At 36.0% G+C, this 25,384-nt stretch overlaps 1 protein-coding gene across 2 annotated transcripts in view; it reads left to right on the top strand.

Moving 5' to 3' along the window:
* Nucleotides 1-25,384, top strand: part of EIF3H (eukaryotic translation initiation factor 3 subunit H) — an 85,938-nt gene that overhangs the window by 12,665 nt on the left and 47,889 nt on the right. For both annotated transcript variants that reach the window (XM_032610425.1, XM_032610426.1), the window contains exon 2: nt 5,495-5,651. In XM_032610425.1, the coding sequence (XP_032466316.1) occupies nt 5,495-5,651 (157 nt within the window). The remainder of the gene's footprint in view (nt 1-5,494; nt 5,652-25,384) is intronic.

Raw genomic sequence — 25,384 nt, 5'->3', positions numbered from 1 at the left:
TATTTTCTTCATAGTGCTTTTAACAATGTATACACACGTTAATTTTCTTAATTGTCATTCTAGAATAGTGGTTCTTAAACTGTGAGAATCCCCAACACTCTTTTAGAGGGTGTCTGAGATTTAAACTATTTTCATAATAGTAACTATAAACATTATTTGTCACTTTTACTCTCATTCTTTCTTGAGTGTTTAATGGAGGTTTTCAGATTTTACATGATGTGTTATGTAAAAGACTGAATGCAGAAGCAGATAGGAGAATCCAGTTGTCTTTTATTAAGCTAGACATTAATAGGATTTACAAAACTGTAAAACAGTGTCATTCTCCTATCCTGGTTCAAATTTATTTTTGAAAAGGTAAATGTTTTACAGAAATGTGAAACAATGTCATTTTTGTATCCTGATTAAGTTTTTTTGTTTTGGAAAGTAGTTATTTTTCATAAAAATGTAATTTAAGTTAGTTTGTGATGCATTTATTGTTTTAAGTGAATAAGGTATTTTGAACATTTTTGGTTTGAATTTTCATATGTAAATATCAATATAAAAGTTCTTTGAGGTCCACAGTAGTTTTTAAGAGTGTTAAAAGGGTCCTTTGATCAAAATATGTGAGAACTGATGTTTTAAAATATAAGCCCCATGAAAATAAAGGCCTTATGTATTTGATTTAGTTTCATATTCACAGGGACTGGCATTGCTATAACTGGCCTGTAGAAGTCACTCAGCAAATATCTGGGTGAATGGATTAATGAGTGAATGAAAGAAACTGAAAATAACAGAATTCTGGTGATTCTATGCAGGGCTTCCAAGTTTTTCTGTAGTAACGGGTCTTTGTAGACATCATATTTGATAGAAAATTACTCCAATTCATCAGAAAACATAATCTTTAATTTGGTAAGATTTAAATTGTTCCCTGGTATGGGACTGAAAGTTTCTGATGTGCTTTTGATTAGAGAGTCTGCTAAGTGTTCCTTTCCAGGAAGGATGGAAGTTTTAACCCATCATGCTTATTAATTAACTCAAAGTTTAGGTTGATTGACTTCTGGTATAATTAATTTATTTGGATATTTTAGATTATTATTTATATTTTGTCCTATAGTATTGAGAATACTTTCTGTCTTGGAAGTTAAATTCTTTGTTGCTTTTAGCCTTTTGGGCAAAGTTAGGTTTTCATTTTTTTTTTTAATGCCAAACACTTAAAGAAATAGTATTTTGTTCATTAGAGATTAGAAATAGTCTGCTTTGCTTTTTCAAATTGTCTGCACCGAATAGTAAACAATAGTAGGAAAAAATGGTTCCTCTAGGGTACTTTCAGCAGACAGGAAGTCTGTTTACTGTCTTGCAAGTTGGGATTCTTTGGCAAGATTTGCCCATCCTGAGAACATGCGAACTTCAGAAAGCTAGGAGATGGTTCTAGAGACTGCTGACCTATTCCAAGAACAGTACTTACTATGCAGGGCATATCAAGGAGGTTAATAAGCATTTAGACTCCAAATATGACAATGTTGGGGAGGTGTAGAAGAATTTGGTAATTTCACATTCTGCTGGCCAGTTTGTTTCTGTCCCATAAGGCATAATTTGTAGAAGAATCTTCCTTTACCTGCTAATTTATAGGATAAAGGAACCTGGTTGGTTCATAAGTAGTAGTAGTTCATAAGTAATCATAAATATGGGGTCAAGCTATAAAGATAAGTTTTACTCTGCTATAGACACGTGAATACTTCTCAGATGAACTGCTCACATTACCTTTCCTCTCATTTTTTTATTGTAGGGATCCTTCCAAGTAGGGCTTGAGTTTCTCTTTATGCTTTTATAAATAAAAGGTTCATTCTTGGGTCTGTATTTCTCAGTGTACTCACTTTTTAGCAACACAGGGAGTCTTAAAACAGGAAAGAAAACTTGTGGTTTAACCAGTTGAGTGCATTGCAATCACCTGAGAAGTTATAACAGAACAAAAGGACTTCCGTGGTGGCGCAGTGGTTGAGAAGCCGCCTGCCAGTGCAGGGGACACGGGTTCAAGCCCTGGTCTGGGAAGGTCCCACATGCCGTGGAGCAACTAAGCCCATGTACCACAACCACTGAGCCCGTGCGCCACAACTACTGAGCCCGTGCGCCTAGAGTCCGTGCTCTGCGACAAGAGAAGCCACCACGGTGAGAAGCCCGCGCACCACAACAAAGAGTAGCCCCCGCTCACTGCAACTAGAGAAAGCCTGCGCACAGCAACGAAGACCCAACACAGCCAAAAAAATAAAAACAAAAAAACCCACCTCATTAAAAAAAACAACAAAAAACAGAAAAAAAAGGAAGGCTGGTCCATACTACCTCATTAAAAGTTAGAATGAAGTAGGATGTTAGAATCACCTGGAGAATCTAAAAACAAAAATAGAAACCAAAACCAAAAAAAAAAAAAAAAGCCCACAAAACCCCAAACCCAAAAAACCGTATAGGAACCCCAACCCAGGTTAACTAACTATGATTTTTAGGGATTGGGTTTCAGGCATCAGTATTTTTAAAATATTGATGGCTGTCATATGTAGCCAGGGTGAAGACCTCTCTTCATTTATTTAAAAAAGCTCCCCAGGTCATTTTGATAAGCTAAGAACATTTGTGATGCTTATAAACAAAGTATAATAGAGGAGTATGTTTTTGTTTTGGGGAGCTGTTAAGTTTTTCATGTATCTTGCTTTTAAGAGTAAGAACAGGTAGCATGACATCAATAAACAGGATTAATTAAAAGTATATCAGCACTGCTTTATGGACAGAAGCATATGATTGGTTGGAGGGAGAGAAAAATGAAAGGCTAGTAAGCATGACTGAAACAGGACATGTGTGGTGGAACGTTCCCGTCTTGTGGCTTGTGAGGATAGTGCTGCTAAAGATAAGGAGCTGAATCGCATTCTTACAATTAGTGGCAGTTTCCTGTTCATGATACTTCTTATCAGGGCACAAAAAATGTGACCACCAGTACCATTCCCTCAGTCTTTTTTTTTTTTTTTTTTTTTTTTTTGCGGGACGCGGGCCTCTCACTGTTGGGGCTCTCCCGTTGCGGAGCACAGGCTCCGGACGCGCAGGCTTAGCGGCCGTGGCTCACGGGCCCAGCCGCTCCGCGGCATGTGGGGCCCTCCCAGACCGGGACACGAACCCGTGTCCCCTGCATCGGCAGGCGGACTCCCAACCACTGCGCCACCAGGGAAGCCCATAAGATATTTTTAAACTATGCTAATTTGTTTTTAAACATAATTACTTTTTCTTATCTCTATTTTCTTTATAAAAGGAAATAAGGTTATTTTGGCCTGACTTTTTGTGAAAGTATGCTGGGCCCTAGTCATCAATACTGCTTTTTGCACACACAGGAACCAGCTGTTAGGAATCAGTTCTAGGATTTGTGCAAAGATCTACATTAAGCTCAGATATCTTCTAGCATCTCTCATTTACTTTGATTTCAGTTGTGGTTCAGTGATCTCATTAATAGGGTTAAGTATCCAGGAAACTAGGTAAACTACACAAGTTGGTAGGTGTGTCTGTCATAACTCTTTATCAGTTTTGTTTATCCCTTTTTAGCCATTCATGTTTCTTCTGTTCTTTAAGTGTGTGAAATGATTTCTTGGCAGAGAGTCAAGTTGAATAGGAATTAAACAGTTCTGTTTTCTTTTTATTGATAAAGTCAGTAATATTGATGATTTATTGAGCATTTATTACATGGCAGACCCTGTGTGAAGTATTTACCGTACATTTTCTCATTTTTAATAGTGTCAATAATGCTATGAAGTAGCTCCATTTTGCAAGTCAGAAGTCTAAGACTTAGGAAGATTAAATAGCTTTCCCAAGGTCACAGCTAATAAATGCTAGAGCTGTAAATCATTCCTATTCCTGCATGACCCCTTAAGCCCATTTTGTGCCTTTCAAGAAGTGGAGAGGTCTTTTATACAGGAATATGTAAGGTTTGTACACTTTCCCCACTTCACAGTGTTGAAGTAGTACACCAGCTAGTACTGCCAGTCCTTCTGCATAAAGCTCTTCCCTGCTGACAGCTTGCTGTTCTTAGGAGGTCTGGATCTTACACTGGTGTAAAGTCTTTTTGGGTCTCTTCATCACAGAGTCTTTGCTTCATATCTGTTCCTAACTCATGGTTTTAATTATTAAGTTACTGATATGAAAGTCATGTCCTTGTTAAAGTATGCACATGAGCTTTGGAGTTTGACTTGGTTTAAATCTTAGTTCTTCCATTTCCTGGATGTGTGATCTTTAGTCATTTACTTCTCACTGCTTCAGTTTTCTTATTTGTAAAATGAGTATAATAATGCCTTTTCACTAAGGTAGTTGTGAGAATTACATGATTGATAATACATGTAAAATAATTAGAATACTGCCTGGCACATGGTGTTCAATAATTGTAACCTGTGTTACTGACTGGTTACCAATGATTTATTTCTGTCAGTAATATACTTGTTTTAAATTAAATGCTAATCAGTAAGATACTAATTATCATTTTGTTGTTAGACTTATTTTTTCCTTCTGAGGACTTTCCATTATATTGTAGACTGTATTGCCCTTTCGTCTTCAGGCCATGGACTTGTACTGAATAATAGACTACTATTAATAAATACTATGTGCCAAGCACTATTCAAAGCCCATTAATATATTACCAATCTCATGTTGTAGGAATTATTGTTAATCATTACTGTTACTGTGAACTTTTAAATGAATTACCTGTTCAATCATGTTACCTCTTTATCTTTATGGAAATATTAAAGGAGAGAGTAATAGTAAGAGCTGACTAATCCATTAGAGATTATTTGGTGTATCCTTCTGGTTGAGAAAAATTAGGTAGTGCTAGAGACTGGGTTCTCTTTGTGTTTGTTCTCTGTTACCAAGCAGATTCTTCTTAGATACATGTTCCCATTGTTGCTTCCTCTGATTAATTAGATGCTCTGTTCAGGAACCATCTTGAGGTGTTGAGAATTTGTCAGAGGGTTCTGCTTTTAGGTGTTCAGATAATTGAGGTCTTTATCTCTGTGTTTTATTGATACTTTTATCATCTGTGGCAGGAAATTATCTTACTATTAATAAAGGTTAACAGGATCACTTTATAATGATCTCAGGTTGAGGTGATGTTGTTTGTTTTGAGTGAAGGAACTCTTGGATGCCAGACATTTAGGGACCCTTGACTTGAAGGTTGTGAGTGCTATACACGGACACTTTTTTTCTTTTCTTTTTTTTTTGCGGTACGCGGGCCTCTCACTGTTGTGGCCTCTCCCGTTGCGGAGCACAGGCTCCGGACGCGCAGGCTCAGCGGCATGGCTCACTGGCCCAGCCGCTCTGCGGCATGTGGGATCTTCCTGGACCGGGGCATGAACCTGTGTCCCCTTCGGCAGGCAGACTCTCAACCACTGTGCCATCAGGGAAGCCCTGGTTAGGCAAGTTTTATTTTTTCTTTGAAATAAAGGAAGTGTAAACTGTAAGATGGTATTTAAGCTTCTTTCTGTTTGTTTTCTTTCAGGTGGTATTAAAGATTATCAAACATTACCAAGAAGAAGGACAGGGAACTGAAGTCGTTCAAGGAGTGCTTTTGGGCCTTGTTGTCGAAGATCGGCTTGAAATTACCAATTGCTTTCCTTTCCCCCAGCACACTGAAGATGATGCTGACTTTGATGAAGGTAAGGGTACTCGTCTTACTGTGTCTTTGCAGTGCACACAAATGGTTATTAATCCAATGTTCACCATAACCTTTGATGTTCTGTTATTGGGAGTCTATCAGGGTAGCCTAGTTCTGAGTTTCTTGAAAAAAAAAATTATACAAATTCTCTGAAATGAAGGTTTATTATAAAACACTTCATTAGTCTGGCCTTTACTTATTTGGAATTTGTGATTCTCATAATTTGGATAGGAGCTGTGCTGAAGTTAACTTTCCCATTATGAAATCAGCTTGCCAAATACATTGTGAAGGACAGGGATTGTTATTGTGTCCAACACCCATTTCCTACTATAGTATTTGGCTTACTGTTTAAGAAAAGATGAGTTGAGCTATCTACTTCAGAAAGACGACACTCCTTAAGTATTTCAGGAGCATTTTATTTTTGTGCTACAGGTATAGTTGCTTTGTTAGCAAAGGCTAATAGTAGTTAAAAGCTCATACCAAAGGCTAAGGTCAGCATCCTAAAGGATTAAAAAAAAAAATCTAGTTGAAAATAATTTCTCACTTGTCTGAACTCTCAGAACTCATTTTGTACATAACTTTTTTTTTTGCGGTACATGGGCCTCTCACTGTTGTGGCCTCTCCCGTTGCGGAGCACAGGCTCTGGACATGCAGGCCCAGCGGCCATGGCCCACGGGCCCAGCAGCTCCGCAGCATGTGGGATCCTCCTGGACCAGGGCACGAACCCGCATACCCTGCATCGGCAGGTGGACTCCCAACCACTGCGCCACCAGGGAAGCCGGATACCTTTTTTTTTTAAATGGCAGTTAAGACAAATAACATTTATCAGCTTAATTATTTTTAAGTGTACAATAGTGTTAACTTTATGCCACTTGTTGTGGAGCAGGTCTCTAGAACTTCCATTTTGCAAAAACTGAAACTCCATATCCATTGACCAACTCTTCCCCTTTTTGCCCTCCCCAAACCCGTGGCAGCCACCGTTCTACTTTCTGTTTCTAAGAGGTTGACTACTTTAGATACCACTTATAAGTGGAATTGTGCAGTATTTGTCTTTTTGTGACTGGCTTATTTCACTTAGCTTAAGGTCCTTAAAGCTCATTCATGTTACAGCATACAGCAGGATTTCCTTCATTTTTAAGGCTGAATAATACTCCCTTGTATGTATATATACTATACTTTCTTTTTCCATTCATTCATTGATGGATATTTAGATGGTTTTTTACCTCTTGGCTACTGTGAATAATGCTGCAAATGTCTCTTCAAGATCTTATTTTCAGTTCTCTTGGATATATAATCTTGTCAGAAGTGGGATTTGCTGGATCGTGTGATAATTCTATATGTAATTTTTTTTGTAGAACTTTCATAGTGTTTTCCACAGTGACTACACCAGTTGACATTCCCACCAACAGTGCGTGAGGGGTCCCTTTTCTCGATCTTCTTGCCAACACTTGTTATTTGTTGTCTTATTGATGATAGCCATTCTGACAGGTGTGAGGTGATCTTTCATTATGGTTTTGATTTACATTTCCTTGATATTAGTGATGTTGAGCATCTCTTCATATGCTTGTTGGCCATTTTTATGTTTTCTTTAGAAGGAGAAATATCTATTCAAGTCCTTTGTTAATTCTTCAGGATTTTTTGTTGTTGTTGTTGCTCAGTTGAAGGAGTTCTTTATATATTTTGGATATTAACTCCTCGTATATATGGTTTGTAGATGTTTTGTTCCTTTCACTCTTTTGTTTCCTTTGTTGCACAGAAGCTTTAATATAATTTGACTTATCTATTTTTGGTTTTGTTGCCTTTGCTTTTGGTGTAACATCCAAGAAACCATTGCCAAGACCAGTGTTATGAAGGTTCTTCCCTGTATTTTCTTCTAGGAATTTTATGCCAGTGCCATACTCCTTTGATTATTGTTGCTTTGTAATATGTTTTGGAATCAAGAAGTGTGAGGTCTCCAGCTTTGTTTTTCTTTCTCAAGATTATTTTGGCTATTTAGGGTCCTTTGGGATTCCATATGAATTTTAGATTTTTTTTCCTATTTCTGCAAAAAAAAAAAAAATGCCATTGGGATTTTGATAGGGATTTCATTGAATCTGTAGATCACACTGGGTAGTATGGACATTTTAACAACATTAAATCTTCTAGTCCATGAATACAGGCTGGATGTCTTTCCATTTATTTGTGTCGTCTTTACTTTCTTTCAGCAGTGTTTTGTAGTTTTCAGTATACAAGTGTTGTGCCGCATTGGTTGAGTTTGTTCCTAAGTATTTCATTCTTTTTGGTGCTATTGTAAATGAGATTGTCTTTTACATTTCTTTTTATCATTCATTTTCTATATAACGTTTAATTGATCAACTTTAACTTTGATAAAATGTTATCTCATTTGACTTCACATCCTCATAGTACCTTGAACATTTAATAACACGAAGTATATTCTTACTGAGGTTAATATAATAACCTTGATATTGCAGTTTGGTCTACACATCTTTTTTTCATTAAGATAATACTTCTAGAAACTAACCAAGGCTGTTTTATTCTAGGCACTTAAGTATTAGCATTATTTAAAAACTTTCATGCAATATGCATTTTATTTTGTTTTATTTTAAACCAGTCAGGATCTCCTTGTTTCATTTGAACTACTGTAATATTAATATTAAATGTGTGTAATACTCACATAGGATTATGGTTGGGATTTCTCTTTAGTCCATTTTGGCAGTATTAAGTTATCTCTATTCCCATATTCACCAGCCTATCTGGAGATACTTAATTATAATTCAGTAATAACTGATTTAGATCTGGAAGACAAGGGAGAAGACCAGGGATTGTTAGCACAATTTCTTTGATTTACAAGTTAGGAGCCTGAGAGGTTCATTTGAAATGACTTACTCAGTTTCCTTGTTAGTGGCACAGTTGGGAGCAGAATCCATTCCTGAACAGTTTACATTGTCATGTGGCTTTCTCGGCTAATTAATTTTGTTTTATAAAATTCTCAATTTAGAATATTAGCAAGAAATAGCTGTTCAGTGCAAATATGGTAGATAAACAAAGCAAAATGTCTGACTAATTTTAGATCTTGATCATTGGAAGCTAATTTTTTTTCCTGCTTTTTAAAAAAAAATTTTTTTTATTAGTCATCCATTTTATACACATGAGTGTATACATGTCAATCCCAATCTCCCAGTTCATCCCACCCCCACCCCCACCCCCTGCTGCTTTCCCCCCCTTGGTGTCCATTTGTTTGTTCACCACATCTGTGTCTCAATTTCTGCCCTGCAAACCAGTTCATCTGTACCATTTTTCTAGGTTCCACATATATGCGTTAATATACGATACTTGTTTTTCTCCTTCTGACTTAGTTCACTCTGTGTGACAGTCTCTAGATCCATCCACGTCTCTACAAATGACCCAGTTTCGTTCCTTTTTATGGCTGGGTAATATTCCATTGTGTATATGTACCACATCTTCTTTATCCATTCGTCTGTCGATGGGCATTTAGGTTGCTTCCATGACCTGGCTATTGTAAATAGTGCTGCAGTGAACATTGGGGTGCATGTGTCTTTTTGAATTATGGTTTTCTTTGGGTATATGCCCAGTAGTGGGATTGCTGAGTCATATGGTGATTCTATTTTTAGTTTTTTAAGGAACCTCCATACTGTTCTCTATGGAAGCTGGCTTCTTTTATGGACTTGAGATAATTGGCCTTTGTACCTTTTCATTAACATGTGCTTTAAGAAGCTCATTAAAAAATGCTTTAATAACACTGAGATTAGAACAGACTTCAACTTAATGTTAAATAATAATAAAAAATTACAGGGCATTGTTTGCTGTGTATTATATGTACATTTCCTATAATCATTTACTCTACATAGTTGAAGGTTTTATCAGTCCCATTTTCCAGATTAGGAAACTGAGGCCAACTTGTCCAAAATCATTTAACTGGCAGTTGGTAGAATAGGGGTTGAGATCTTTGGGTCCCTGGTCCCAAATCCCATGATTTTTCCCACTAAAATGGTGTTGATTTTAGAAATTTAATGAAGTAGAAGCCAGTGGTTAAAGGGTGTTGAGTGCAGAGCATCATTATTCTATATCTTAAATTTGTTTTTGGGAAAAACAACTGAATTTGAATTAGATTTTCTTGGTTTGCCTTTGGAAGCTAGTAGGTTTTGCCATTTTTCTTATATATGTGAGTAATCTAAGTCAATGCTCTGTATTTCTTCATAGCCTCCTGTAGTAGTCTTAAATTTTAGGTTCTCTCACTTAATCCATTTATTTAAGTTTTTTCGATGTGAACCATTTTCTAAAGTCTTTATTGAATTTGTTACAATATTGCTTCTGTTTTACGTTTTGGCTTTTTGGTGGAGAGGCATGTGGGATCTTAGCTCCGCGACCAGGGATTGAACTTGCACCCACTGTATTGGAAGCTGAAGTCTTAACCTCTGGACCGCCAGGGAAGTCCCCATTTATTTATCTTAATGGGCATTGGTATGCAGTCACCATTAGATGTTTATCAAACCTTGATAAAAGCTAAATTTTCCCATTGTAGTCCTGCATGTTGATTATTTTAAATCATGCTAAAGTAAAGGCCTTTTGTTTTGCTTACTGCTATTCTGGTATTATATGCTGGCTAAAATTAATATTTATTCAGGGAAGGATCTTTTCCTCTGCTTTTCACCCTATGGAAGTAAAAATCATCAAACATTTAATAAGTTTAGTGATTATGTATTTCGAGTTGTGTTAGGTTGGGTTTTTTTGGTTTGTGTGTTTTTGTGCCTCGTGTAAAGTTGAGATTTCTAATCTGTGGTCCAAAAGAGAGATATTTTAAATCAGGGCCTGGCAAATTATGATCTGTGGGCCTGCTTTTGCATATAAAGTTTTATTGAAACACTGCCATGCCCATTCACTTATGTATTTTCTGTGGCTGTGTTCCTGCTACAGTGGCTTAGTTGAGTAGTTGGGACAGAGACCGTATGGGCACCGAGCCTGAATTTTTTTTTTTTTTACTGTCTGGTTCTTTAAGAAAGTTTGACCACTTCTTTTTTATATATAATTTTTTCTTGTTATTTTCCTGCTCTCAAAAGTTAAAGGTAGTTCCTTCTTTCATCATAAAGTGATGGCTTTTTGTTTGTTACTTATTTCTTCTAGATGTTGCCCTTGACATTGACTCTCATCCAGAATGTATTATGGGCACTGTAATGAAAATGCTGGTATTATCAGGTGTTTGTTTCTCTGGTGCACCTGGAAAGTATCAGAATGGTATTTACTTTAATTTTAATGCATTTTTCTTTTCAAAAAAATCCCACATATTATTGATATATGTGGGAACTGTCTGTGGATAACAGGGAAGAAAGGCTTTCAATTAATGGTTGTAGACTTGTGACCAGGTGTTGTGGAAAGGTAGTGTTATGAGGCCTGAAAACCCGGCTGGAAATTTCAGCTCTATACTTAGGATCTGTGTGACGCCGAATAATTCACTTCTGAACTTGTTTTTATCTGACTCACTAATGTTTTTCATCAAGCATGTATTAATTGCTTATATACTGAACATTGGGAACATAACTGAAGGATAATTTCCTTATGAGATTAACTTTCTGGGTAGTGCTACCATGGATGATGTTACAATAAGCTGATACAGAAAACAAGAAACAGTTGTGGCATGAAGTTTCTCTTGTTCTCTCCATGAATTCACATTTTTTTTTTGCATATGTGATAACTTCTCCTTTGAGTGGTTTAAATCTCAATAAACTTTCATGTTACAGAATTTACTTTCTAGAGAGATAATATGCTCATATTAGAGAATATATGATTTTTAAAAAATTAAGTAGAAAAACTCATATTAAAATTCCCATTAGGGGGCACTATTATCAAGCTTAGGAGAACTGGAGACTCATTTGTTTTCTTAGACATGCAACCCGAGGCTTGCTAAAAGGGAAAAATATTTTCATCTGATAAGATTCAGATACTGTTTTATACAACTGAATTCCTTAAATATGTTATAAATTGCAGTGAATTAAACACAGATCCAATAACTCACTGTCTTGTTTTTCAGCAAACTAAATCAATATAATATTGCAGGTGATACAAGAAGCTTACTTTATTCTGCATCAGAGCCAAATCCATAATTTTCATATTTGGAATAGACAATTTTTAAAATTTTGCTCTTTTTAAGTCAGTCACAAAGGATGATCCTTGGCCTTCAAATAAGTTTCTTTCAGAAATGAAGCATGAAGACTGTATTGTGCTATTAAAATGCAGTTAGGGGAATGAAGTGATGCCTAACTGAGACAATATTGACGTGTGCAGCATGTGTAATTACTGAAGTAATTCCACACAGTGAAGTGATATGTACACGCACATAGCTCTTAACCTTTCTGTTTATTTTCAGGTACTTGAAAATTATTTTCTTAAACTCAAGTTTAGTGTTAGACCAGGAAACACTACTAAAGACTGTGTTATACGCTATCATTTATCATTAAGCTACCAACAGAAGAGCAGTAAGTAGTATCGTCTTAAACAGACTCTTCAAAGGCTAAAATAAGAATTGGCAAAAATGTAATTAAAATAAAATGTAATCACAGTAATTTTTCATGGCATAGGTGTTATTTTTCTATCACTGGGTTCGGAGAGAGTGGGTTTGTATAGTTATATTACTTGCAATACTTTCTACATAGGTAAGCTATATTTTACACTGGAGAAAGTCTCTGCTTACTTGCTTCCTGAAATCTCGCCTTCTTTCTCCTTAGTTTGCTTGCAGCCCACACTGAGTGCAAAACTGCTTTAACCCTAGCTTACGATCACTATTTCGGCTTTGTATTGCTTTGGAGTTCAGGGAAGGGTTGAGTCAGAATGGAGAAAGCTTTTCATGTTTTTTCAGACAGATGGGGACATTTTGTAAAAAGACATGATGTTTACTTACTATTTTGTATTATCTTCCATCTGTATGAATAGTCATTGATCACTGTGGTCTGTTCGATAGATTTCGTTTTTTAAAAAATACTGTTTTATTGCTTCCCCCCCCCCCAAAGAGCTTTTCTTGGTGGAAATATTGGAAATATTATATATAGATAGTTTTGAAGTGTGTTTTGAAACTTACTGGAGAAGTAGAAGCATGTTTACTTTGTGATCTCAGATCATCAAGTGGAGGTATGGTAATGTTTCAGATATCAGAAAAAAAATTCCTTTTCAGCTTTTATCCAGCAAATTGCATTGAGTAGGTGGTGAAAAAAAATTGCATTGAGCGGGTGGTGAAAAAGATACAGATATAAAATCCTAGTTACTGCTTTGAAAGATTTTAAGTGGGAGCGACAAGTGTGTAAATAAAGAATTGTGAAACAGAATTAATCTGAGTCTAGTGTGAGGAAGGGGAAAAATGATGGCAACACTCAGATATGAGCTACTAATTCCTTTTGGAGGATGACTTCACAGGGGAGGTAGAGTTTGATTTTGTAGGTGGTTATTAGTTGCATTTTAAGTAATTTTTAAGGAAGTTATGTCTTGTGAGTTTGTTCCAATTACTCACATTTCTGGGCCCTCATAAATAACACAAGCATCTCTAGAATTTAATATATATTCATTTTGGCATCTTTATTGTTCAGAGCTAATTATGTTCCTTGATAATATTTTTCAGATTTTGTTGCTGGTTTTGTATTAGGTGGAGAAGTTGTTTTTGACATCTAGGCTCTTTTGATACATAAAAAGATGCTTGACAATAATAATTGAGTGCCTTGTTTATGGAAACTCAGGACCCATGCTGCAGTTAGCTCTATTTAAAATATTTAATAAATATTTAAATAGGATACTTAATAAATTTTAAATAGTTAATAACCTGTTTCATATATATTTCATTTTAAATGAAACATTGTATAGTCAGGTAACTAGAGAGAATCTGTACACTGAATTATGGCACAGTTCTCCAGGGTACTGATGTCTTTGTTGTTATTCATGGTAGTATTTTGAAAACGTTAAACCATTCACATTGAGTGATTTATCACTGAATATTCAGGGTAATGAACTTTAGATTATTGCTTACTTAAATTATTTTGCTCACTCAGAAAGCTATAGTTTGTGATTTGAAACTAACTTAAAAACCTTAACCTTACTTTATATGTTTAGTTTTTGGCTTATTAGGGTGATTAGAATATGAGAAGTAGAATCCAAATATAAAGCATCAGTCCTGATTATTTTTATGCCTTTTTTGTTCTCTCAGTTTGGGCGTCTCAAGATTTTAAATACAAGAGTAGGAGCAAAGTCTGACTTCATTTTAAAAGCTTGAAAAATATTTTTGCTTTTATTGCATGTTTTAAAATTTAGGGTTTTTCCCCCCTTTTAAATGAGAAACTCCTGTGCATAGAAGGATATACTATTGAAAATGTGGTCAAGGTAAAAGATTTTTCTGCTTTAAGAAATTAAAGTGCTTTACACTGTACCCTCCCTCAGTCCCTAAAGCGTAAGTGCTATGGTTTGGAAAGAAGCCAAGTAAAACCTGTTCAAATTTTGTCCAGACTTAAAGTAATACTTTAAGATTTGAAAATTACAGGTGGATACAATACTTAAATAGTATTTAAAATTCCTAAGTTTCCCAGGTCTAAAAATGTAATCCTTAAATTACTATTCCCAGTGGTTTAAATTTTAATTAAATAAAAATTGCCTTACTTTTGAACCACAACGACATTAGGTATAGATATTTGAATTTATTACTAACTTTAAGGTTAATAACCATTAGAAATGAACTGTTTTGGCACTAATTAAAATGTCAAAAAGCCACAGCTACAGTGTGTAATCAAAGACCTTTGCTATTTCTGTTTTTCCAAAAATTGTCCTACCCATCACAGTTCAAGCTTCCTGTCTTGCCCTGGAGAAGTGCTACCTGGCTTCACCCCCCCCCCCCAATTAAATACATTACCTGATCTGCAAGTTTTATAGATTGATAGATTACTTATAGTTAGATTTGACGTTTTGGTGCTAATACTGAGTTTTGCAAACTGCCTTTTAATATAGATTGATATCTTAGTCATGCCAGTGAAGTGTTCTGTTTGTTTTGTTTTCATCTCTCTAGGTGAAATTTTCATAGCTCTTGAAACTTTTATCTGTTTGAGGTTACTCTTCAAGGCTTACCTATTATCAGTTTCAGACTGGTGTTTTCATACCTTTATCCCTTTTCAACATGAGGATTATTTGCTGCCCTTTTTTAAAATTGGTAATTTTTTACTCAGTACATTTTTGGTGCTTTCTGATACATTTGAGAACAAAGACAATATTTATTTTGACTTAAGTAACAATATGATGGCATAGGTTTATAATGCAGCCCTACATCTCCCCCCTTCTTCACCCCATACATCTTCACCCTTTGTTTTCTCTAATATGTAACTACAGACATTTTAATATACAGACAGCCTTTCTTCCCTCCTTGATCAGTGAGAGGATCACAGAATTACTCCAGTGGTCTTTGCAGAAATGTATCTGTCTTGTTGCTGTTTTGTAGAATTGGAAAGGTGAGGACCTTGTGGACATGGTTTTTGGTGGCAGGCTACTAGTCCCACAAGCAGCAGTGGTCAGAAGAGGCAGGCAGCAGCGTCCTAGTTAGGGAACTTTGGATTTGGGGCATGTGTCAGCGACCCCAGCAGGCAGCAGTCACTCCACAAATAACAGTTGTCCTCACGCTACTGTAGCTTCCAGGCTCCTCTGTTCTCACTTTACCTTCTCCTTTTCTTTTCTTTCTTTATTCCATTGTTACTCATTCATCAAGTCAGTATTTCAGTGGGAACTATGTGCCAGGCATTTCCACTGGCCATTTCGTGCCTGTATCTGCTAAGGATGTTTCCTGAAGTGTTCGTTGAAGAACTTAGCTGTTCTAAGCAATGTGTTTGACTTGAAGCATGGGGAGATTGGTTAGCACATTACGTTAGTGAAACCAGGTTATGGTATAAAGTGAAGATTATGTTGCTGTTCAGGTGCAAGTGTCTAGAAAACCTTTTGTGTAGTTGGAGAATGACGTGGGTTTATAAAGATGTGTCTGCAAGCCTACACATCTCCAAGTTGGGGATTCAGAGTGATTCCATTATTTTGTAACTTAATTTGGTTCCTAAAGATTTGTAAAATCATCATGTTTTTCATTTTCATATTAGGAATATTTTATTTTTATTTTTGATCTCACTTGGTAGGGACTCCCAAAATTTTAGATGAAAATTTCTTTGTCAGTAATTTAATCTATAATCAAATGTACTCAGTTTTTTTTTTTTTTTTTTTTAAATTTATTTATTCATTTATTTATTTTTGGCTGTGTTGGGTCTTCGTTTCTGTGCGAGGGCTTTCTCTAGTTGTGGCAAGCGGGGGCCACTCTTCATCGCGGTGCGCGGGCCTCTCACTGTCGCGGCCTCTCTTGCTGCGGAGCACAGGCTCCAGACGCGCAGAGCTCAGTATTTGTAGCTCACGGGCCCAGCTGCTCCGTGGCACGTGGGATCTTCCCAGACCAGGGCTTGAACCCGTGTCCCCTGCATTGGCAGGCAGACTCTCAACCACTGCGCCACCAGGGAAGCCCCAAATGTACTCAGTTTTAAAAGTCTATTAGCAAGACTTTTTTGGTGAGGTGAATTATTTCTTCATTTCTTCTTTCCCTCCTCATAACACTCTTATCACCACTCCTACCTTGAAAACACAGATAAAGCAAAACATTAAAAAGATTCATTACTGGAAGAGAGTGAAGGGTTGTATGAAGAGTGGTGATATAACACCTTTATGGGTATTAGCCATTTTCTCTGGTGAATGAACGAGGAATGGGATGGTATAGACATACTGTGAAACGTTGCATATTGTGAAATGTTAAAATCACGGTAAGCATGTCTGGGTTACTTCCCTGCTCCTTTAGGAGATGTTTGACATGATTAACCGTGAGAATGATGTTTTGCTATAAGCCAGATTTGTATTTCGTTTTTGTCTCCTCATCCTATGGGCAGCCTGATAAAAAATAAGTAGTAGCAAATTCCATATATATGGAAATGGTGTGTGTACACATTTACCATTATAGCTGTTAGTTGAGAAAAAATTTTAAATCATTTTTATACAGCTCTTGCAAACTTTCTGAAAGGCATAAAAGGAAGGGAATTTAGACTGAGTTCTGGTAAAGTTCTGGTTTATTACTGATTGTAATCATTTGTCTCTAGCCTCAATTTTCACATTTGCAGAGTGGATCACAGTAGGAACTTTTGTGATTCTTTTTGCACATGGGAAACTGAAGCCCAAAGAGGCCCAAGTTTAAAGTGAGTGGCTAATCCAGAACTAGAAATTCCAACGTGCCCATCTAATATGTAATTCACACAATTTAGGAGGGTTGTCAGTAATGCCAGTATTTTGTTGAAAGCACTGTGAGTGATATAGATGCATGCAATTGTGACTTGTAGGCATGATGTATTTACTTAAAAGTGACTTCTTGGTGTTATCATTTACTCTCAGCACAGCTGGAAACAAATGTTTGTTGAATTTAACACTAGATTCAGAAAGTTTCTTAAGTTTCTGCCTGTATACTAGGTATTAAATTAAAATGAAGGGCAATTCTAACCTTTAGGTCAACAGAAAATTAGTGGTAGTTGAATATATACAGTCACCTCCGGCACTCTAAGATCATTTCAATGCTGAAAGAATGGAGAAGCTAATTGAAAGTATAAATTGGCCTGGGTGGGTTAAGGGAGGAAAAACAGATTCTTATTAAATGCTGTTGAATGCAGTTATAAACAATAGGTTGAATAGATGGTTTAATTTGACTTAGGAGATCAGCCTCTGACTGATGACACAGGAAGACTTTCTAGAATACATTGCTTTGCAGATGACTTAAGCAGACAATACTGATAAAGCTTGTCATGTGAATTTCCTTCTTTACTGAGTACACAGTATGCTTAAGTGATATGTTGTGCAATGCTTCCAATCTGCTGTGACTGCCATCTGCGCAAGCAGAGTGAGAGAGAGGAGAACATGGAAAGGAAATGGATCAGTTAGTAAGTTGTAAGGAATCTGTGTGAACACTGGGTGCCACTCCTGAAGCACGAAGCAGTGAGTGATTTTCTTTTGTCACCAGTACACCCAGCTGTCTGTAAACTGGAGGCTTGCGATACATTCAGCTCTCGACTTCCCCTTTTGGATGTTGTGGTACCTGTGCTTGAGACCAACTAGAAAATCCAGGGATGGTAACCATGATCATGCCAGCCTCTTATTATTTTTCTCTGTTACTTTTCTAATATAAAGTCTTTTTGCTGCTTCAGTGTTTGACACCATTGTTGAGGTTGATTTAATAATGCTAGCTAGCATTTTTATGTTGCCTAAATGGAATCTTTTTGGAAACAAATTATGCCATAAAACAAGTTTCCTGAGAAACAATTAAGTACTTTAAAAAGGGTCAGTAAGACCTATAGATGGGAAAATTCCTTCAAAATCTTACAAGTTGTAACCAACAGGGGACCAACCATATGAATGATGGAGAAGTTGTGTATGGGTAAGAGGAGTTGACTGGCAGAATCTATCCTGTATACCTTTGTCAGTGAGTAAATCTCTTATTTGGCTTTGAGGCTTATAACTTGTAAAACAGTTCTTTGTGTGTGCATATGGTTACCTTTTTGATGTAAACATATGAGCTCTTATGAAACTGTTAATCATGAGTCATCTGGTACCTCCTTAGGAATTAACATAACCTTATATAGATGACTAATAATACAAAGCCACTGTGGTTTCTGTGGTTTTACCAACCATGGCTCTAGTTCTAAAACATTTAAAATGAGACTTGCTCCCTCTTTAAAAATTTTTTTGGACAAAGAGATGTCTTATCAGAAAACTGCAGTAACTTAAGCAGATCCATAACTGGAGGGAATTAATAACAGAAAGTTTTTGTTGACACCAGGAAGTAGATTAAATAGTGCAATTGTGGTAATGAGTACCGTATATGATAAGCTTGAGCCACCTGGGTTTTATTAGGCTGCTTGATACTTTGATCACAATATTATTTCAAGGCTTGTCTATTTAAATTGCTAAGGTTTCTTGTCATCTTTGTGATTTAGACCATAATTTCTTTCACTGCAAAGAGATTTTTTTAAAAGAAAGGCTCTGGCCAAGCTGAGATTCTGGGGAGGTGCAAGTTCAACAGCTAAGCGAACCTTAGAACAAGAAAACCTTTTAAACAAAATTAAAAGCTTGAAAGTGCAGCAGTTGAGTATCAAGTTCATCCGACCTTGCTTCTCTTTAGTTTTTTGCTTGGATCATAATTACACTTTTGTTTATCCTGTGGTAGTGGAGCACTATAATGCTGTTTGGTGTAATTCAATTAATTATTGTTTGATATAAATACATCCATTTAAATATATATTTCATGTCTTGAGAATGTAGTAACTTAACTGCTATCGGTTTCCCTTCAGCTGGTATTAAATGGTTTTGATGAGCATCTTTGAGAATTTATGGAAAGATTTTTTAACTACTTCGCCCATAATGAATGAATTATACTAATCACAGAATTTAATTTGTTTGATAAATTATCTTGCTTTGTCTTTGAACTTGAAATTTTAAACTTTAGCTAGCCTATTAATATAGATCAATGAAATTTTTAGTCATCAAAATCAACAGACTTTCCTTCCACTAATTTTAGAAATAGTCTTTCACAGGTATTTAATAGTATCTTTGTTGTGTAGTTAAGCAAATGTTTCGGCTTAGGAAAATAAATATTCATTTGGACTAGTAAATGGAGGACAGGGAAGATTTAATAACTTAAGATATTGTTGTCCTTAGCATGATAGTAATAATAATCATTATTAAAAGAGCTGTCTTGAAAATTTACATGTAAAATGCTTTGTACATTTATTGATGTGCTGATTAATTTTCACTGTCTTGATCCCCGCCCCCCGTCTTGATTTTTGAGTACTCTTACAATTATTGTAGTTTGGCTTGAAGTTTCCATGTCCCAGTGTAACTTTTAAGCCTGGTGAAGGGCACTTAAAAATGTAATGGACTTCTTTTAATATAACTGATTTGCCCTTGGTACTGAAAGACGTATGGAAGTGATAATCAACAGCCTTTTTGTTTTCCCTGATAAGACAAAGGAGAAGAGTGTTAAAAATAGGAAGAGATTTGAGCATTGGAAAGATTGCTTACCAAGAGTTTGTAACTTTCTGTTTTTAGAAAGTAGGGTAGTACTTTTAAGTTTTAGAGGTTTGTGACTCATTGAGGAAAGGTGAACTCATACAAAATGAAGAGGTATAGATTTAGGAACAAGCATGTGATACAAACGTAGGAAAGTGAGGTCTGTCACTTAGAGCAAAGACTTAGTTTGGGGAAATGGTCTGAAATTATGATAGATAGGGTCAGATTATGGAAGACAGAATGCTTGAAAAAGAGGCTTAGACTTGAAACAGTTGTGTGTCATTCTGGGTTCCCCAGCAGAGGTGTAAGGGTATAAAATCAATATTTTTTTTGTCTAGAGGCAGGAAAAACAGATGGATAATGAAGGTTTGAATGAAATGTGAGCAGTAGCATTAAGAATGAAAAGGTGAATACTAGAGAGACGGAAGAAATTGTAAAAGGTTGAGCTCAAGGTTATACACATATTTTGAGGGATTGACTTCATGTATCAAATAGCTTTAATATCTGACATATTCTAGGAGAATTAAATCCTGTTTGTCATCCCTTTTCCTCTTGAATAATTTGTAAACAGCACCCATTCTGTGATAATGGTATGTATGACAGAGCAGGTGGGTACAGTAAATGTAAGCTGTTGATAACCGGCAGGGCAATACGAGCTTTACTAAAATATTAAATATTTAAGATTTTTCAATTAAGGGAGCTTTCGGGGCCATTTTGAAAGGTACATGCATTGTTTGGAATAGTCAATATGGTATAGATGTGGATTGATATTTTTAGGGCTGTCTTAAGGAGAGAGGATTGATCTTTATTATAAAGCTCCAAAGGGCAGAACTAAGATCTTCTAAAAATAGAAATAAAGAGTAAAGTAGATTTACTTCACTCTTCCAACAGAACTGTCCATTCATGGGATGGAATTCTTTAGACAGTTGTGTCCTGTCTTGAGAATAGTTCTTACAAATTGGTGGATTCATTCATTCATTTAAAAGATATTTACTGAGTGCCAGCTACCACAGGAACTTTGGCAGATGTTGAGGGATAACATAATGAACACGTTGAGGAGAGAGACATAAGACAGTTAACCAGATAAAATAATTACAAATTGTGTTAAGTAGTGTGGAAGAAATAAACGGATGATTTAGTGGGTGGTGCCCCACCTTAAATGGGTCCCTTCAGAGTCCCTGACACTGAGGTGTATTCAGGTGTGTGAGAGCCAGGAGTAGAGGAAAACGAAGTGTGAAGGCCCTCCTTGAGGTGGGAATGAGCTTGCCATTGTTTAGCAACTTTTAGAAAGCTAGGCCGTCTGATTAAATCCTTCTGAATTAGAAATAAGGGGCTGTGTCATTCAGAGCCTCATAGAAATTTAGGTTTTGTTTAGTAAGCAGCAAGAGGCTACTAAACTGAAGGGTTTTAAGTTAAATGGTTGAGTTAATGACTATCATGTTCTTTATAACTCTGTGATTTAATCTAAGACTTATTTTTCTTCTTGGTCGTGTATTTGAAATATTCATGAAAACTCAGCTTGGTGATTGAATGCATTGGTGATAGTGTTTATTCCAAGAAAGTTTATCTGTGGCTACTAGATAACTTTTATAAACAAATTTGTCTGCAGTTTTTATTTTTTATTAACTTTTTTATTTTGGAAAAATCTGGGGTGTACTGAAAAGTTGCAAAGATAGTTCAGAGTTTTCCTATAGCCCTCAGCCCGGTTTCCTCTAATGTTATCATCTTACATTCCTGTGGTACATAAGTGTAACTAAGAAACCAACTTTGGCACATTACTGTTAACTAAACTCCAGACTTTATCCAGATTTCACCAGTTTTTCCATTAATGTCCTTTGCTTTTCTGGGATCCAGTCCAGGATACCACATCACATTGCTTTTAGTTGTTGTGTCCCCCTAGTCCCCTCTGGTCTGTGGCCATTTCTCAGTCTTTCCTTGTTTTTCATGATATGGGTAGTTTTGAGGAGTACTGGTTAAGTGTTTTGTAGAATGTCCCTCAGTTTGAGTTTGTCAGATATTTTTTCATGATTAGACTGGAGTTTTGAAGGGTAAACCCACAACGGTGAGTGCTCTTCTTATTACATCCTGTTGGAGGGTAGAATGTTATCCACATGACATCACTAGTGATGCTAACTTTGGTCACATGGGTAAGGTGGTGTCTGATACCCTTTTTGAATCATCACTCTGTCTTGGAAGTCTTTATAATTTACGGAAACCTTAGGACATTGATGTTTTGGCTGAAAAATTAGAGTTTCTCTCTTGGAAGAAACAACTTTTCTCCTTATACTGTCTATTCCTAATAGTTTAATAGCTAAACAACATGGGTAGAGTTATGTATTATGTGCCTTAATATGTAACTTTTCACAGTTTCGATGACCTTTTTTTTTACTTTTATGCTATACCATCTTAGACATACTATTGGGTATCTAAATTCATTCAGGCCAGTTGGGATCTATCTCTGACAGAATATGAATTAGATGTTGGAAAACATTCATTGTAGCTCATCAGCACTTCAATATCAGGAATATTTGATGCAGAAATTATCATTTCCCATGTGTGATCCTACGCAGTGTTATTGGCAATAGTTTGTATCCACTGCAAAATGCCTTTTGTACAAAGGAACTCGCCAAACTTTTACATTTGGTGTGAATACAACTTTGTCCACTGACATAGCATATACTACCACTGTGAGAGCTACACGGTGTTATACAGTCTATGAAATTGTTTGAGAGGTGAAGAAAAAAGGCTTGAAATAATTAAAAACCAGCCTTAAATAGCTTGTGTTTTCTTTGGGATGTTTGAAACATTTCAGCTTTTAAACTACAAATTTTGAGTTTTCCAGTTAAGAAAATAAGAAAGGATGTACAGCCATCCCTTGGTATCCACGGGGGATTGGTGCTAGGGCCTCCACAGTGAATACCAAAATCCATGGATGCTCAAGTTTTTTATCTTACATATTCTTATTTTGGAGCCTTCTGGAATTTTTTTCCCCTTCCCTGAATACTGTCAGTTTGTAGTTGATCGAATCCACAGGTGTGGAACACGGGGGATATGGAAGCTGCCTGTATTGAAATTTTAGGGACATTCCTTTGATTTCCGTTTTCTGCAGTTCTTAAACTTTTGTTTGATTATTGACTCCAAGTATCTCTTCATATTTGTTGACTAACCTTATTACTCTTCTTTGTATGGGGAAAAAAACAATTGTACATCAAGATTTTACTATTATTAGTAAAATAGGTATTTTTCCTAGCTATTAGTAGGAAGAAATTGTCTTTTTTCTCTTTTTAACTGGGAAAAATCACTAAAAATCTTGAAAGTTAGCCATGGGGAGGCAGTAATCTTTGAATGTTGTCATCATCATCACCATCATCATTATTATTGGTAATGATAACATTACAACCTCAGTTGTAATGGCTAACATTTATTGGGCACTTATCAAGTGCCAAAAATTGTGTCGAGCTTTTGGTATGCATTAAATATAATCCCCATGGCTGTTTCATGAAGTAAGTACTGTACTATTCCCAGGCAATACTTGGTTATATACAAATGGCTTGTATAGGAAATGATTTCAGAAGAGGAAGTCACTTGAGCACTAGGTTGGAACTAGTGGAATTTGCACTAGATCTTGAAGATATGTGGTTCCTGCTTCTCTCTCTGACATGTCCTTCGACATTACCCTCAATTTTCCCCCTAATATGCCAGCTGTGCTAAACCACTTGTTTTCTACCCAAACCAAGATCTGTCTTGTTAGTGGATTATTCTGTTCTCTTAATTTGAAATAATTTTAGATTTACAGAAATTGCAGACAGTTCTTGTATACCCTTCACCAGGTTTCCCTTACTGTTAACATCTTATATAACCATAACATCTTACATAACCACAGTGTTGTCAAAACTAAGAATTGGGACCATTAACTAAAGTACAGATTTTATCTAGATTTCTCCAGTTTTCCTACTTATGTTCTTTTTCTGTTCCAAGGTTCAATCCAAGATACCATGTTGCATTTAGTTGTCATGTTTCTTTAGTCTCCTGCAATCTGTGCCTTTTCCTTGTTTTTCCTGACCTTGACATTTTGAAAAGTACTAGTATCAGGTCTTTTGTCCACTGTCTGTCAGTTTGGGTTCGTCTGATGCTTTCTCGTGGTTAGATTGAGGTTGTAGAATTTGGGGAAGAATACAAAAGAAGTGCCTTTCTCATCACATCATATCAGGGGGTACATCATCTCAACATGTTTTAGTACTGGTGATACTAACCTTGGCCGCTCAGTTTAGGGGGTGACTGCCAGGTTTCTCCACTGAATATTTACTATTTTTCCCTAGAAGTGAGTTACTACTCAAGAGGAGGGGAGTTAAGTTCCATCTCCTGGTGGGACAAGTAGCAAAGAATTTTTGGAGGTAAGTTGAAAACACCCCAGTAATTAATAAATATTATGAGGACTATCAGGATTAATCTTAATTATCTTTTTCAGTTATTCACTTTTATTAGACTGGATGTTCATTGAGCTCAGGAACTAAGGCTGATGTATTGTTTCCCTTGTATGTAGAACAGTGGCATATGGTAAATGCTCAATAAAATATTTGTTGAATGGCTAGAACCAGAAAAAGGAGATTGTGAATTGCACACAAAGCTAAATTAGTTAAACTTGATCCTTTAGGTAGCAGAATAGTATTAACAGTGTTTGAATAATGTGGCAAAAAATTTTACTGTTTTAGTTTCCTTTGTTTTAATTTTGTTTGTGATTGAAGAATACATTCTTCCCTAATTTTAACATATATAGAAAAAGTATTTTTTTTCTTAGCTTTGTAGGAGAACTGATTAGAATAAAGAAATTTAACAAAATAAATTTAGGCCAGAAGTCTTATTATATGATAGCTGGTTGAATGTTTTGAGCATGCTCTATATTTAGAAGGGTGGATTTAACTTGGGAAAGCATATAATTTCTAAGTAAATTAGCAGTGATAGAAAAATCCCATCCCATTTCTCAAAAAAAGGTGTTTAAAAGTTACAAATGTTATGTTTAACCTAGCTTTTGCAATATAAATGGACTCTCTGAACACCAAGCATGCTAAATTTAACTTCCATATTGGATGCCGGTTTTACTTATGGATGCTTCTGGCTTCCCTTCAAACTGTATAAATCTTTTTTTTTTTTTTTTTTTAAAGAGTGTCAGTTGATCCACTAAAAACAGGAACAATAAACCATACTTGCATTTGACCATTGGTGTTTTTGCTAAGTAGTGACTAAAAAGTGAAAAGGAGTTTTGTTTAAGAAGATGTTGAAGACTTCAGGAGATTGAAATTGGTTAATCAATTGGATAATCTTTTGTTTCAGCTGCAGTTGCCACCATCCCACTAAGGATGAGTTTTGTTACCTGCTTTTTTCCCTAGATGGTTAAGCAGTCTTGCTCCAATGCCAGATTATCGTTGGCTACTTGAGACTGTTAAAATACTGTCTTCTATTTCATTATTTCCATTAAAAAAACCCGACACTGTCATTTGCCATTGATCTTAAGGCCCCTTGCCATTCGAAGAGAATAATCAGAGCACCTATGTGTTCATTTAAATAAACTGTTAAGGAAAAAGTTTGTTGAGCTTAGAGGAGTCAAATGTCAAGTGTTTTATTGAT

The sequence above is a fragment of the Phocoena sinus genome, chromosome 17 (assembly GCF_008692025.1).
Source record: "Phocoena sinus isolate mPhoSin1 chromosome 17, mPhoSin1.pri, whole genome shotgun sequence".
Taxonomy (NCBI): domain Eukaryota; kingdom Metazoa; phylum Chordata; class Mammalia; order Artiodactyla; family Phocoenidae; genus Phocoena; species Phocoena sinus.
The sequence above is the reverse complement of the archived record's forward strand: the minus strand, read 5'-3'. Positions and strand labels throughout refer to the sequence as shown.